Raw genomic sequence first — 17762 nt, forward strand, 5'->3', positions numbered from 1 at the left:
CTATGGCGGTATGTTTTGCAATATCATGAAATAACACACAAGTATTATTAACTATGCAGATATTGGTTATGAGTAATAAATAACATGAGTATATAAAAACAAATTTTATACATGTGTGGTGACCCACGGTGTATGGCAGGACCACGGGGTGTAGGTGGAGGGGCAAGATGGTATTAACCCCCGGGGCAAGGTGTTGTTAACCTCTAATGTTCGTGACGCCAGAGTGGTTTTTGGGTACCGGAACCACACAAACGGTATCTCCGCTATTCCAATGGCTAGGCAGTGAAAGGAGAGTCCACAACCAGTTATGGTTTAACGGAGGCTTTACTGAGTTTAGATAGATGGTATTATCTTCACAGCAAGGCCAGATTCCCAGAGAGAAAGGCAGGAACATAGAAGGACCTCGCAGCTTGCTGGGATCAATAAGACTGGTAATAGACTTTAGATAATTATCTTGAGGCTTGACTTTAGTCTGGACTTGACTATGGGTAGTGACAGCAGACAGAGACTTTTGACTTACTGGAATAACTGTAGATTTGAGGCCTTCCAGGTGCTGGTCACTAGCACTGAGATCTCTGGTGTTAACTGTTCCTCAGAAAAATCATAAGAGAGAGAATTGTAATTGCCTCCCCCTTATATAGAGGGGGGCTGAGCCAAAGCCGATTGGTCAAGCTACGGGTCATAGGTTAAGCTGGTGCCCCCTGGGTAACATGTAAAACATAGACATAAAATGTGACATTTCACAGGTCATTTAGACAACTGCTGGAGTCCTCCAAAGGCCTTTTATACTAACTATACATTAGGACACTAACTATCCATAAAATAAAATAGATAACAGTACAGTAACAGCAGGGGAGACACTGCAGGAGAGCCCCCAGGTCACTAAAGGACTCAACCTGACAGGGCCTAAGGGTAGTACACATATATGTATCTTAAATCAAAATGAAACATATTGAACATTATTTAAACTTTTTTTTAATATATAAGCGCAATGACTACATACATGAAGCATGTAAAATAAGAAATGTATAGAACACATATATATAGAAGCACGCTAACCTTATTGTAATGTTGCTGAATGTGGATCCACTGACCTGTGTGGCTGATGATACAGGCCGTATCGGGCAGCAGAGTCTAAGGTGCTGCTGGTCTTCACCAGAGCCCGCCACAAGGCAGGATGGGCTTGATGCGGCAGGCGATACCCAGGTCGCTACCCCTGATACGATTCAACCACACAGGTAGCTGGGGGAGGCGAAGTACAGTAGGATGAGGCTGGGATGTAGTTGGACTTAGCAGAAGGTCAGGGCAGGCAGCAAAGGTGCATAGTCAATAACGTAGCAGAAGGGTCAGAACACTGGCTAGGCAACAGACAAAGGGTACGCTTAATCTCAGGCAAATGGCACTGAAGATCTGGCAGGGAAGAGTGGGAGGTGCAGGGACGATATAGACTAGTGTCAGGTGTTACACATAATTATGGGCATACTGGCCCTTTAAATTTCAGAGTTCTGGTGCACGCGTGCCGGAGCTGAGAGGCAGAGGAAGGGGCAGCGGAGGACTGAGGTAAGTGACGGGCTGGGATTCGCGTGGGGGCACGTCCCGCGATGCGAATCCCAGCCCTGCCGGCAGCAGGGGAGAATGGGACAATGCGCTCATGGCCAGTGCAAGTGGGCGGAGCGTGAAGTGTAACAGTACTCCACCCTTTGGTCTCCCCCTCCTTTTGCGAATCAGAAATTTACTGAGAAGGTTACGGTCCAGGATATTTTCTTCTGGCTCCCAAGATCTCTCCTCCGGAACGAATGCTTCCCAATCCACAAGAAAAAAGCGTTTTCCTCTGATAAACTTGGAGTCCAAAATCTGTTTAACAACATAAACATCAGAGGTACCAGAAATGGGAGTAGGTGAGATGTCTTTTTTAGAAAAGCAGTTGTGGATGACAGGTTTCAAGAGGGAGACATGGAAGAAATTTGGGATCCCGAGAGAGGACGGCAGATGAAGAGAGTAGGCCACAGGATTTAAACGGTTCTTGATTTTATAGGGACCAAGATAGTGAGGGCCCAGTTTATAACTGGGAACTTTGAAGGGTATATATATTTGGCTGACAACCAGACTTTGTCACCAGGAGAGAACTTGGGAGGAGAACATCTTTTCTTTTCTGCTTGAGACTTAATATGAGACGTAGCATGCAAAAGAGAGGAACGTGTTTTCTGCCAGATGATGGAAAGGTTCCGCATTTGCTCATCAACCGCAGGAACTCTGGAAGAAGAGGATAAAGGAAAGGGAAGGACGAGGATGAAGTCCATAAACCACGGAGAAAGGCGAAGTTCCAGTGGATTCAGAATCCTTATGATTGTATGAGAACTCTGCCCAAAGAAGTAAATCGTCCCAGTCGTCTTGATGAGCAGAAATTAAATGCCGAAGATAGTCTCCTAAAACCTGATTCCCCCTCTCGACCTGTCCATTGGATTGGGGGTGGTAGGCTGAAGAAAAATCCAGCTTGACTTGGAGACATGAGCAGAGGGCCCACCAGAATTTAGAGACGAACTGTGTGCAGAGGAGTAGAAGGAGACACCAACTTAGTCGAAAGAGTTTGAATACAGTGACCATTGCAATAAGATCCCCAATGGAGAACTTCTTCAGTTTTCCATTCCAGCTGCGGGGCATGGAGTTGCAATAAAGGAAGGCCAAGCAGGAGAGGGGAGGTACAGTGAGGAAGTACATAGAAGGACAAGTTCTCCTTATGCAAGACTCCGACCTGCACAGATAACGGTTATGTGCAGTATAGCACAGTACAGTACAGATTTTCTCCATTAACTGTAGAGATGTACAAAGGCCTCAACAGACGAGACACCAGCAGATGATACCTATGAACTAACATTTCCCGCAGAACCAGAATCCAGGAAGGCAAGAACGGAAATAATCTCTTTTGAGGGAAGAGAAAGCTGGACTGATAGGTGGTGCGTTTCCCTGAGACTGGGGACGTATAGGACAATCTTTGAGGAAATTATCTGCACTGTCGCAGTAGAGACATAGATTCTCCGCTCGTTGGCGAGTTCTATCCCCTGCAGTCAGGCGAGACGATCCACCTGCATAGCCTCCACTGCGGGAGGCAACATAGAAGGTTGAGGTGGTTGTTGGAAGACAGGTGCAAGGTGGCGAAAGCGCCAAGGTCGTGCAGACTCCCTTTCTTGACGTTGTTCCTCACGTTGCTCAGAGAAACGGATATCAATCTGGGAGGCCAGCTGTATAAGATCATTTAGGGTAGATGGATATTCCCAGGCAGCAAGGACATTCTTAATGTGGCTAGAGAGTCCTCTTTTGAAGGTGGCGTAAAGTGCTTCATTATTCCAGGATAACTCAGAAGCCAGTGTGCGAAAACGGATAGCGTACTCGCCCACAGAGGAATTACCCTGAGAAAGGCTCAACAAAGCTGTTTAAGCAGAAGAAGCTTTTGCAGGTTCTTCAAAAACACTCCGGAATTCCGTCAGGAAAGCTTGAAGGCTGGCTGTGATAGGGTCACTGCGATGCCATAACGAAGTTGCCCAGGCCAGAGCACTTCCAGTTAACAAACTGACGTCAAAGGCCACCTTTGTTCGTTTCGTAGGGAATTGTTCTGCCATAAGCTCTATGTGCATGGAGCACTGTGTCACAAATCCATGGCAGGACTTGGGATCCCTTTCATACTTCTCGGGAAGAGACAAACGGAGCGTGGATCCTGTGGTGACTGCAGGAGCAGGAGGCGTAACCGGAGCAGGAGGAGGCTGAGGCTGCTACAGTTGTTGCTGAGCAGTCAGCAACTGCTGCATCATGGCGGACAACTAATTTAACTGTTGCACCTGCTGGTCCAACTGCTGCGACTGGAGAGCCACTATAGTGGCGAGATCCAGATTCTCGGGCAGAGGTACCCCAGCGAGATCCATGACCGGATCTTGCTGTAGCGTTGCTGAATGTGGATCCACTGACCTGTGTGGCTGATGACACGGGCCATATCGGGGAGCAGAGTCTAAAGGTCTTCACCAGAGCCCGCTGAAAGGCAGGATGGGCTTCATGCGGCAGGCGACATCCAGGTTGCTACCCCTGATACGACTCGACCACACAAGTAGCTGGGCGAAGCGAAGTACAGTAGGATGAGGCTGGGAGGAAGTTGGACTTAGCAGAAGGTCAGGGCAGGTGGCTAAGGTGCGTAGTCAATAATGTAGCAGAAGGGTCAGGACACGGGCTAGGCAGCAGACAAAGGGTACACTTAATCTCAGGCAAATGGCACTGAAGATCTGGCAGGGAAGAGTGGGAGGTGCAGGGACGATATAAACTAGTGTCAGGTGTTACACATAATTATGGGCGTACTGGCCTTTTAGTTCAGAGCTCCGGTGCACGCATGCCGGAGCTGAGAGGCAGAGAAAGGGGCAGGGAAGGACTGAGGTAAGTGACTGGCTGGGATTTGCGCGTGGGTGCGTTCCATGATGCGAATCCCAGTCCTGCCAGCAGCAGGGGAGAACGGGACAACGCACTCACGGCTAGCGCAAATGGCCGGAGCATGAATTGTAACACTAATGCAGATAGTAGCTATATAGAGGCTACAGAATTACAGTAGCTACAAGTGACTGTGTTGTACACACATCAGTCACCACACGTTCAGCAAATCAAATTTATGGCATCACTCCCTGAGAGAATATTATACCAAGATGAATACAGAATGGCCATCCCCCCCTACTCTTTAGATATAGGAAATGCAAGTGACACAATCGTTAACACTATTTGGGGTTATAAGTGACACAAACGTTAACACAAGCCCATCTGTCTAACCACATACAACGGAATAACAATTTATATATATATATATATATATATATATACACACACACACAGACACATATACACAGTCATGGGCGTAAATGTTGGCACCCCTAAAATCTTTCTAGAAAATGAAGTATTTCTCACAGAAAAGGATTGCAGTAACACATGTTTTGCAATACACATGTTTATTCCCTTTGTGTGTATTGGAACTAAACCAAATAGGGAGGGAAAAAAGCAAATTGGACATAATGTAACACCAAACTCCAAAAATGGGCTGGACAAAATTATTGGCACCCTTAACTTAATATTTGGTTGCACATCCTTTGGAAAAAATAACTGAAATCAGTTGCTTCCTATAACCATCAATCAGCTTCTTACACCTCTCTGCCGGAATGTTGGGCCACTCTTCCTTTGCAAACTGCTCCAGGTCTCTCTTATGGGAAGGGTGCCATTTTTGCCAAGGGTGCTAGATGTCCCCTCTACTTATATGCTGTTTTGGTGTATAGGAGCCCCTATAGGATTCTTCTTGTATGGGGATTGAATCCTGTTAACACACACAGAAGGTCTCTCTTTCTAATGACTAACTGTCCCTATTTCCTCTTTCTTTGTAATCTGTATCTCAGTCTCTATATTTCTAAAAAAATAACTGTCCCTATGTCTGGCTCTTTCCCTCTCTCTGTCTACTCTTTGCAGAAGTCCCCAGTGCTCTGAACACTGTGCGCGACGTCGGTGCCCTTTTATCTGTGACCTATTGGCCTTTGTGCTTGATTGACACATTAAGCAGCAAATCACATGATAGACCTGGGTTATCATGTGATCTGCTGCTTTCCCTACATCATCTCACCACCCTCTGCCCGCCCTGCTTCTTCCATCCGCCAAAAAAACATGCTTTTAGGTTTTCCACACTATTTACCGGCTTGCGCAAGCCAAAACGGTTAAAGCTCAAATGTTCGCCGAGCTGGAAAAATCCTAAACCTCTGGTTTGGCCAATAATATTAGCTTCACAATTTATATCTTCACAGGTTCTATTTCAGGAACAGAACCCTGGCATTGAATATGAATACTGGCTACCAAAAGACAGTTACTACAACATACAAAGGGATTCACAAACTCCACAGCATCCAGGCGATTTTGCTTTGGAGACTTTGGTTCGTACACCTGTGTCCACTCATGAAGGAGACATAGCAGAGAAGGAAAAGAAAAATGACCATTTTGGTAACAAAACAGGTGTGTATATGAGGAGCTGTTTGTTAGTTCATTTATGCCATTCATATTAATTTTCCCATTGTCCTTATGCCTCAAAATGTAAACTTCAAGCTAAATATGTTTTCTGATTTGTGCAAATACAACATATTGTTTTATTAAATTCTACGACTTTCTAATACAGTATATAATTTGTGTTATAGTCTCTAAAGCTGCCCATACATGTACAATGGATGTCATTCCTCCCAATTTTCCCATAGACAGGCTTGCTGAGCTTCTCAAAGTTTATGTTTGTTTTTTTAGTGGGCAGAGAGAATTAAGACACTGGCAGACTCCTCTACATACGATGTACAGTGCCTTACATAAGTATTCAGTCCCTTAGACTTATGTACATTTTGTCACCACAGATTCAAAATTACTTTATTGAGATTTTATGGAATTGAGCAGCAAAAAATAGTCTTACAGTTGAAAGGGGGGGATATTACATGGATTTCAAAATTATTTACAAATAAGTGTTGAATGCGTACGTTTTCACCTTATTTACCGTGAAACCCCTAACAAAGATCTGGTGTGACCACTTGCCTTCACAAGTCACATTTGCAGGTCACATATTTGTGAATAGGGTCCACCTGTCCACAATTTCATCTCGGCACAAACATCTCAAGGAACACCAAAAATGCATCATCAGTAAATGGAGCCTACTAAGAAAACTGACAACCCAGGCAAGGGGCAAGGAATAGAACAATCAGAGAAACAACCAAGAGGCCCATGGTAACTCTGGAGGAGCTGCAAATATGAACAGTTTAGGTGGGAGAACCTGTCTAAAGGACAGCTATTAGCCATGTGCTCTACAAATCTGCCCTTTATGGAATGACTGGCAATGATTGGCAAGAAGAAAGCTGTTGTTGAAAGTGAACCACAAGAAATCCCATCTGAAGCCATGTGGGAGGCAAAACAAACATGTGGAAAAAGGTGCTTTGATCAGATGAGACCAAAACTCAACCTTATGGCCTTAGTGCCAAATGCTATGTGAGCATACCATTTCCATAGTGGTAGCATCATGCTGTGGGGATCAAAACAGACAACAAAAAGGCCCTCATTTACTATTCTAAACCCGACTTGTTTTGTCGGGTTTTTTTGGCGCATCTTTGTCTGCGACATGTCGCAGACATCTTGCGCCAGTCTGCGACACGATGCAACATTTTTTCCCAATGGACCCGATGTGGATTCTCCCAAACCCGAAAAAGGGGCGTAACACGACATTTCTGAGCTTTCCCACGTATTTATAAAGGTTTCCAACCTGAATATGTTGAATTGTGGATTTTTTCCCGACAACTCAAAGGAGTTGGAAACCAAAACCAACAAAATCCACGTGCGACAAACAGGATGCGACATATTAATACCATGGGAAAAAAGTAGTCGACCTGATTTTCTAAGTAAATGAGGGACAAAGAGTACAAAAATGTACGCACCAGCCTGTCATCATATCTACAATTGCTTGTATTCCCCACATAATATATATATATATATATATATATATATATATATATATATATATATAAATATATATCTCCAATACTTACCTCCTTGATGATCACATTTTTGTATTCACTAAATGTGTGGATTACAAGCAATTGTAGAAATGATGATAGCCGAGTAGGCTGGTGCGCACATTTTTGTATGGTCTTTATTTTTGATAACCAAAGAAGCGGTTGAAATAAGTACATGGTTTGTAGTCTCAGTAAAAGTCAGTACATTAACAGAAGATAAACAAGGCTCAATATCTTTGTTGGAGTACTAGTCATTGCTACTTATCAGGCTGTTGGGGTGCTTCTCTTCAGCAGATACAGGGAAACGGGTCAGAATTGATGGAAAGATGGATGGAGCCAAATACTGGGAAATCCTTGAGGAAAATCTGAAGCAGTCTGGAAATTACTTGACACTGGGACGGAGGTTTATCTTTTAGAAGAAATATGACCCTAAACATACAGCCAGAGGTACAATGAAATGGTATAGATCACAGCATGTTCATATCCTAAAATCATCCAGTCAATGCCCAGACCTAAGTCCAATTGAGAATCTATGGCAAGACTTGAAAATAGCTGCTTACAGTCTCCATCCAACCTGACTGAACTTCAGTTTTCTTCTCTAGATGTGCAAAGCTGGTAGACACATACCCATGTGCAAAGCTCGTGGAAACATACCCCAAAAGGACTTGCAATTGTAAGAGCTGCAAAAGGTGGTTCTACCAAGTATTGGCTGGTCTTTTCCTATTTCTGTTTATAACAGAAAAAAAATGAGCAAGGGGTAAATACATATGCAAGACACTTATATCTTCCACAAGAACAAATGATAGGCGGATTAAAATCCAACATGTCCCGTTCTTATTTTATGTAACATCTGCCATTGGGAAGGGTCGGCACACCCTCATAGGCTGGGTTTACACACAGAACTTTGGTCAGTAATTTAAAGGGGTACTTCGGTGAGAACCAATTTTTTCTAAATCAACTGGTGCCAGAAAGGTAAACAGATCTGTAAATTAAGGTAAGAGAGTATTGTCTGGCACTTCAATACTGGAATGCTCAACTCATTTGGGACGCCTGTCAGCAGTGTCAACTATGTCAGCAAAGTTGCTAGGCTAGTGGTGCAGATCTGTATACATACAAGTCCATATGCAGCAAAAATGAAAAAATGAAGTGATCGCACTCACCACTCTGTAGCAGCAATATTTATTCAGTCATATACAGCGGGTGCAGTCGTGCAGGGGCGCCTCCAAGGGACAGATCCGTTTCCTGTGAAAGGCACGCTTCATCTATTCAGCACTTGGAGCATTGGCTAGACGAAGCATGCCTGTCACGCGAAACGGATCTGTCCCTTGGAAGCGCCCCTGCACTACTGCACCCGCTGTAAATGACTGAATAAATATTGCTGCTAGAGGGTGGTAAGTGTGATCGCTTAATTTCTTCATTTTGTAAATTACTTCTATTAAAAAATCTTAATCCTTCCAGTACTTATCTACTTCTGCATACTACAGAGAAAGTTCATTTATTTTTTAATTTATTTTCTGTCTGGCCGCAGTGCTCTCTGCTGACACCTCTGTCCATGTCAGGAACTGTCCAGAGCAGGATAGGTTTGCTATGGGGATTTGCTCCTTCTCTGGACAGTTTGTAACGTGGACAGAGGTGTAAGCAGAGAGCACTGTGGTCAGACAGAAACGAAATTCAAAAAGAAAGAACTCCCTCTGGAGAATACAGAAACTGATAAGTACTGGAAGGATTAAGATGTTTATATTAAAGTAATTTACAAATCTGTTTAACTTTTCCAGTTGATTAAAATTTTTTTTTTTCCAACGGAGTACTCCTCCGTAATTTCCAAGGGAGCCCATTCCATACTCCCTGACCACGTATCTGCTTTACAGGTATGGTGAATGCTATCAAGTGGATAGTTGCTCTACAGCATCTCTGTATGCTGTATACATGATACTATATACTATGAAAGGGGAAGGTAGACATCTGACACACAGGGCAGCTGTAAAAATCACATCAGGCTGAGCTAAGCCTGACCACATAGGACAGTTTGGTATCATACACAGAGCCTGTACAGAGCTTCAGTACCAGATTATGGAAATAATATCACATTAATATGATATTCAGGGCCCCATACAGCCATATGTGCGAAGTATTATAGCTCCATAAAATGTACAGATTATACAGCATTGTAATTTAGTGAGGTGCATGAGTCATTTCAGAGAGAAAAATAACATTTGCAAAATGAAGAAACTCTGGCAATACTACATTTAGTATGTATATATATATATATATATATATATATATATATATATATATATATACAGCTGCCTAGGAGTGATAACACAAAGAATATATTCTGGAATTTAATGAACAGCTGTTCCCCAGTGTGAGCCTATTTTTGGAAAGGTTTCCTTTTTCTACATGTATTCCAACAATTTCAAGATGGGTAAACCAAATCCCAGATTACAAGCAATGTATAGCGAATATTGCTAAAAGTGTAAAGAAGGCGGAGAGGGGGTCTTGGTGGCAGAATCATTTATGGAAATGATGCTCATTCTGGGCTAAATAGTCATGTGGGCAGTCCTACTCAGAGGTTGACAGCTGTCTCTTTGTACATAAAGATGTCAATTCGTGAGTGAGTAGGACCGCCTACATGACTAGTTAGCCTAGAATGAGCAGAGGTTTACATGAAAGTAAATATCAATCTTACTCTATAATATGTAAACTGGACTTCATTTTCAGTGTTTTCAGAATTCACTAATAGGGTATTTAAAAATGGGGTTTCTAAACCAAGCAACATCTTTGAATAAATGCCTGAGATGGTATATATCTTTGGATTCTCTAGAAAGTATTGGTTGTATTCATAGACGTGCGCAGCTTATTGCATTAGGGTGTGCACCCTAAAGCACAAACTCACTCCGCGCACGCGTGTGTGTGTTTATGTATGTATATATATATATATATATATTGTGAGACAGTGACAGGCAGAGTTATTGAGGGAATGTATATTTCTCCTAGGATGCTCTCCTATGCTGCTTTAGGCAGCTTGTGGACAGATATGTGTCACCGAAATGCCTGGGTTTCGGTGAAGGAAAACCGAAGTTATGTGTGTCAGTGATACTATGTTACTGGCACATTCTAGTTGTAGTATAGCGGATCCAACCCGCTTAATCCGGGTCGGTTTTCCTGGAGTGACCAAGTGCCGGGTGGGAGGTCACATACCAGGTGAGGCTGATTGCAGGCTCCATAAAACCTGGGTCTGCAGGCCTGAGTGCGGCTACTGGAATGCTAAGAACCATGATGGAAGTGGCCGTGTTCTACTGTTTTGGTTCACGTTCGGGGGCACCTAGTGTGTCTCTAGTATAGTTAGGGTCGTACCTTGTTTAGTCAGAGCTCAGCCGAGCAGGTGTTTATTTTGTATGTTTGGCCTGATGTTAAGGCTGTATTGTTGTGTTGACACTTAAAATAAACCCAGGCACAGCCTGGACTTGGACTTTACCTACAGTGTCCCTGTCTCTACTTGTGAAGCCCAGGCTGCCAAGCGACATTTGATGCTGTCCCTCTCACAATATATATATATATATATATATATATACATACATACATATACACACACACACTCTTGCTTGCATAGTGTAGGAGGATTGGATCCAGGGCCGGTTTTAGACTTAGCGTGGCCCTGGGCAAAATCAGAAGTGGGGTCCCAAAAGTTGTAATAGTGCACTAATCAGATTAGCACATTTTTGGTCACTTCAAATACCATAAAAAATATCTAAAAAGCAAAAAAAAAAATGGTACCGATAAAAACTACAAATTACAGCGCTAAAAATTACCCTCATACATCCCCATATACAGAAAAATAAAAGTGCTATAGGGATCAGAATAGTACAATTTTATATTTTTGTATTCACATTAGGTTGGCAGCATAGTTCCCCCACATTAGGTTGGCAATATAAATCTCCCACATTAGGATGGAAATGTATTTCCCCCACATTAGGTTGGCAGTAAAATTCCCCCACATTAGGTTAGTAGTACAGTTCCCCCACATTAGGTTGGCAGTAAAGTTCCCCCACGTTAGGTTAGTAGTACAGTTCCCCCACATTAGGTTGGCAGTATAATTCCCCCCACATTAGGTTGGCAGTATAGTTCCCCCACTTTAGGTTGGCAGTATAGTTCCCCCACATTAGGTTGGCAGTATAGTTCCCCCACATTAGGTTAGTAGTACAGTTCCCCCACATTAGGTGCAGTATAGTTCCCCACATTAGGTGCAGTATAGTTCCCCCACATTAGGTGCAGTATAGTTCCCCCACATTAGGTTGGCAGTATAGTTCCCCCACATTAGTTGCAGTATAGTTCCCCAAATTAGGTGCAGTATAGTTCCCCCACATTAGGTTGGCAGTATAGTTTGCCCACATTAGGTGCAGTACAGTTCCCCCACATTAGGTGTAATATAGTTCCCCTACATTAGGTGCAGTACAGTTCCCCCACATTAGGTGCAATATAGTACCCCCACATTAGATGCAGTACAGTTCCCCCACATTAGGTGCAATACAGTTCCCCCACATTAGGTGCAATATAGTACCCCCACATTAGATGCAGTACAATTCCCCCACATTAGGTGCAGTACAGTTCCCCCACATTAGGTGCAGTATAGTTCTCCACATTAGGTGCAGAATAGTTATAATTGTAGGGAGGAGGACAAGTCTAGAATTTACCATGAGGCTTACGGGACTAATTCTACCCCTGATCTTATATTTGCCAAGGGGTTCAATGGGCGAAGCCAAAGGGTTGTCAAAATTAGGTTTTGCCTAGAGTGTCAAAAATCCATGCACCAGCCCTGTCTAGACCTCCCACTTGTGTGTATGTTTGCTGGTGTTTATAGGTTGATGTGGATTTGAAAAAAAATGATTTGTAAGTTGAATGGTAAAACTCATGTTTTTCTTTACTTGGCAAACAGAAGAAGGCTTTTACTATAAGATGGGGGCACAGAGGGGGGAATATTCCAAATTGAATTTTTTTTTGCACCAGATTGGTTGAAAAAGTGATGCGGCACCCAGCAAGCTTGGAGCAGCATGCAGGTTGTAGTTTTGGGTCTGCAGCTGACCCAAAACTAGGACTCCCAGCATATTACACCATAATCTAAATTGTACTCCTATATAGTGCAAGATGTGTGGAGTTGTAGTTTTGGTCATCATAGATTGTATCAGGGCATGCTGGGAATTGTAGTTTGCAACTGCACCTCCCAGCATTGCATTCCTTATATGGTGACCAAAACTACAACTCCCATTATGTTGCACTATAGTATAGGTTATATGGTGCTACATGCTGGGGGGAGCTGTAGTTTTGGGTCAGCTGCAGAGATATAGGCTGGAATCTGGATCAAGGAAATTTCTTGATCCAGATTCCAGCCTATATCTCTGCAACTGAACCGAAACTACAGCTCCCCCCAGCATGTAGCACCATATAACCTATACTATAGTATAGTGCAACATAATGGGAGTTGTAGTTTTGGGTCAGCTGCAAAACCATAAGCTGTATCAGGGCATGCTGGGCATTACAGATAGTAACTGCAACTCCCAGCATGCCCTGATACAATCTTGGTCTGCTCTGCAGCTGTCCCAAAATGAATGCTTTGCTTCCCCAGGACTCAGGAGTATAGTGCAACATAATGGGAGTTGTAGTTTTGGGTCAGCTGCAAAACCATACACTGTATCAGGCTGATACAGCCTATGGTTTTGCCTCTGACCCAAAACTAATTTTGGGACAGCTGCAGAGCAGACCGAGATTGTATCAGGGCATGCTGGGCATTACAGTAGTAACTGCAACTCACAGCATGCAACTCCCAGTGTGCCCTGACCATACCACACATGCCCAGGCTCACAGCTCAGGACTACATCCCCATCATGTATGATTGTGACTGTGTATGTAGCCTACATGTAATAGACAATCACACATGATGGGGATGTAGTCCTGAGCTGTGAGCCTACATATAATAGACAGTCGCAATCATACATGATGGGGATGTAGTCCTGAGCTGTGAGCCTACATATAATAGACAGTCGCAATCATACATGATGGGGATGTAGTCCTGAGTTGTGAGCCTACATAATGTAGGCTCATAGTTTAGGACTACATCCCCATCATGTATGGCAGCAGGCCAGCAGCCACTTACCGGCACTTGCTGCTGCTGCAGGCCTGTCTCTCCTTAGCCGCCCTCTCCAGCAGTCCAGACTCCAGAGCTGGGGGCCCGGGCTTCTCCTGTCCTGGAAGCGGGCCTCTTCTGTGCGGGCTCTCCAGACACAGTGCACGCCTGCGGGCTTCAGGCACTGCCATGAGTCACCTAGACGTCATGTGCAGCCGTGCGCACTGACGCCTAACCCATCAGCCCCCGCACTCTTAAAGCGGCCCCGGGCGGCATGTAAGGTCAGTCAGTGTAGGGACCACATTCCATAATGTGTGTACTAGCGGTTGCGGAGCCGACCGGGGGGGTGAGGGGTTCGGGGGATTCTTGGTTGGCGTTTGTCATGTCGGGCGGGTGATGTCGGGGATGTCCGGTGGGGCTGGGGTATAGTATTGAGAAAAAAAAAAAAAAATCCTGCAGGAGCGGACCACGGCCGCGGTGATTAGGGTGTGCCTGTGCACACCCGGCACACCCTGTGCGCACGCCTATGGTTGTATTTAATAAATATAGTCATATGATTCCATATACAGCGCTTCTTTCTGCATAGATTTTCTCTTTGCTTCTTTTACTTCCTGTGGATCTGTACTTTCAGGGTGCGTTCACACGGAGTAATTCAAGAGGAATTTACTCGAGTAATTCCTCTTGAATTCTCCGCTACAAACTATAAATCAATTGAAGCCAATGGTAAAAAAAAATTCCGCCCGACATCGTTTTCGTGTGGAATTTGCACGAAATTCATGGGCAATTTGCGCAGAATTCATGCGCAATTTGTGTGGAAATGGCTGAAAAACCCTTCACTTCTTTCTCCCCCATGTCCGCGCGCAATTCTGCATGCAATTCCGCGCAAATTGCGCGCAAATGTCCCGCAAATTTCGCACGAAAAAAAAAAACTTTTTTCCGCCCGTAAATTTTTCAGTGTGAATTACTCTTCATTTACTCCGCATGAACGCACCCTCAGAAAAAATTCCATATCTCTTGCATCTTATGGGAATTCAGATTTACAGAATTTCCTTTCCTTGTTCACATTCATGTTTTGGTTAAACATTTCTACGGCTTCTATATAATTGTGTGTTCTGTGCTCTATACATGCACCAGTTATCAGTGCACCCTTCACACATTTTCTTTTTAGGTTGCGTTTTTTTGGGCTTAATGGTTCATTTTGGAAATTTTTGGGGCTTTTTCGATTGCATTTTTCCCATTGCAAGTCATATGATCCTTAGATTTCTGTTGAAGATTGTGCAAAAGAAAATCGCAGAAAAAACAACACACATTTGCAAATGCATTTTTAATTTTTATTTTTTTAAACTATAGAGGTTTATGAGAGACAAATTTCATGAGCTGGATGAAAAAACAGACATACATATCATGCTGTGTTTTAGAAAAACTGCCCAGCTAACATCTGGCTACAACATCTTTGCACAAAAAAGCAATGTTTTTTAATTGTATTAGAGTACCCCTTTAAAACATTTAAAGTACCCCTTTAAAACAGGTAATAGGTGTCAGAAGAGGCCAACTTGTTCGTACTAATTTTTGTACAAAAAGTAGGAAAACAAAATAAAACCTTTGTAAATCAGGTATAATTGCAATCGTATGGACCTAAATAATAAAGGGAATGTGCAATTTTTCCCTGAAAAGTACACTTCGTAGAAACTTTTCAATTTTGACCCACAAATATATATTTTTTTGTTTAGCCATAGATTCTGTGGGGAAATGATTGATGTCATAACAAAGTACAATTGGTGGCGCAAAAAACAAACCCTCATTTAGATCTGTAGGAAGAAAACTAAAAGCATTATGAATATTAGAAGGTAAGAAGGAAATAACGAAAATGCAAAAATGAAAAAACCCTGCATCCTTAAAGGGGTACTCTGGTGGAATACTTATTTTTTTTAAAATCAACTGTTGTCAGAAATAGTTTACAGATTTGTAAATGACTTCTATTAAAAAATCTTAATCCTTCCAGTACTTATCAGCTGCTGCATGATCCACAGAAAGTTCTTTTCTTTTTGAATTTACTTTCTGTCTGACCACAGTGATCTTCTGTCTGACCACAGGTTCTTTTCTTTTTGAATTTCATTTCTGCCTGAGCACAGTGCTCTCTGTTGACACCTCTGTCCATGTCAGGAACTTTCCGGTGCGGGATTGGTTTGCTATGGGGATTTGCTGCTACTCTTGACAGTTCCTGACATGGCCAGAGGTGTCAGCAGAGAGCACTGTGGTCAGGCAGAAATGAAATTCAAAAAGAAAAGAACCTCCTGTGGATCAAACAGCAGCTGATAAGTAATTTAAAAATCTGTTTAAAATTCTGGCACCAGTTGATAACATTTTTTTTTTCCAGTGGAGCACCCCTTTAACCCCTTAAGGACATGCACCGTAAATGTACGATGCTGCATAGCATCACTTAGCGCACAGCGCCGTACATTTACGGTGCGGCTGTGATGCGAGTGCAGGAGATGCGCTCGCTTCATTCCCAGTGGGTTCAGGCGGCTGCCAGCAGCCGCGGACCCATCGGTAATGGTGGACATCAGCGATCGCGCTGATGTCTGCCATTAACCCCTCAGATGCCGTGATCAATACAGATCATGGCATCTGCGGCAGTGCGGCACTTATAATGGCTGATCTGACTGCCCACAGCACTGGCGCGGGGATCAGATCAGCCAAAATGGCGGACAGAGGTCCCCTCATCTGCCTACGTCCATCTCCTGGGGTCTTCTGCACTTATCTGCTTTTTAGCAGACCAGAGCTGAAGATCGCCGATAATACTGATCAGTGCTATGCCCTATGCATAGCACTGAACAGTATTGGCAATCTAATGATTGCTATAAATAGTCTCCTATGGGGACTAAAAAAGTGTAATATAAATGTAAAAAAAGTGATTTATTTTTTAAGCCCCTCCCCCAATAAAGTTTTAAATCTCCCTTTTTCCCCATATTAATACAAAAAAGCATACAAAAACGATAAATAATAAACATATTTGGTATCGTTGCATGCGTAAATGTCCGAAATATAAATATATAATATTAATGATCCTGTATGGCGAACGGCGTAAACGTAAAAAAAAAAAAAAAATGTCAGCTTTTTTGTCACATCAAACTGCAAACATTTTTTTTTTTTAAAAGCAGTGCAATAATAGAAATGTATGTAATCATGGGTATCATTTTAATCGTATTGACCAAGAGAATAAAGAAAGCATGTAATTGTTACCGCAAAGTGTACGGCGCGCAAACGAAAGCCCCCCCAATTTGCTAAATTATGATTTTCGCTTAAATTTCCCTACACAATTTTTTTTTTTTTGGGGGGGGGGGGGGGGGTGTTACCATACATTTTATGGTAAAATAAGTGATGTAAAACAAAGATTTTGGAGGGGGGGGGGTTTAACAAACATTTTATGGTAAAATAAGTGATTACAAAGTACATCTGGTCACACAAAAAACAAGCCCTCATATGGGTCTGGGAATGGAAATATAAAAGTTATGAATTTTAGAATGTGAGGAGGAAAAAATTATAACACAAAAATAAAATTGGCTGTATCCTTAAGTCAAAATGGGCTGTTTCCTTAAGGGGTTAAAGGGGTACTCCGGGGGAAAACAAATGTTTTCAAATCAACAGTTTATACAGATTTGTAAATTACTAAATTACTTCTATTAAAAAATCTTAATCCTTTAAGGAGGATTATGACATAGTGTGAGTAACAGAGACTTGGTTGGATGATAGCTGTGACTGGGCGATCAACATACAGGGTTATAGTCTATTCAGGAAGGATCGGGCAAAACGGAAAGGGGGAGGAGTTTGTCTTCATGTAAAGTCAAGTCTGAAGGCCGCACTGCGGGAGGATATATGGGAGGGAAACAATAATGTGGATTCATTATGGGTATAAATATATGGAGATAAAAATTATGATAGGGGTTTGCCATAAGCCACCAAATATAATGGAAGAGGCAGAAGATCAATTACTGAGGCAAATAAACAAGGCAGCAAATCAGAATGAGGTGATAATAATGGGGGACTTTATAACTATCCTGATATAAACTGGGAGACTGAGACCTGTGAATCTCATA

The 17762-nt window shown here is 42.8% G+C and overlaps 1 protein-coding gene across 5 annotated transcripts in view; it reads left to right on the forward strand.

Annotated features, from left to right (window-relative positions):
- ADAMTSL5 (ADAMTS like 5) overlaps positions 1-17762 on the forward strand; it is a 123065-nt gene that overhangs the window by 74631 nt on the left and 30672 nt on the right. For all 5 annotated transcript variants that reach the window (XM_056516561.1, XM_056516552.1, XM_056516570.1 and 2 more), the window contains one exon: positions 5814-6018. In XM_056516561.1, the coding sequence (XP_056372536.1) occupies positions 5814-6018 (205 nt within the window). The remainder of the gene's footprint in view (positions 1-5813; positions 6019-17762) is intronic.

This window comes from Hyla sarda, chromosome 1, assembly GCF_029499605.1.
Source record: "Hyla sarda isolate aHylSar1 chromosome 1, aHylSar1.hap1, whole genome shotgun sequence".
In the NCBI taxonomy this organism is placed as follows: Eukaryota; Metazoa; Chordata; class Amphibia; order Anura; family Hylidae; genus Hyla; species Hyla sarda.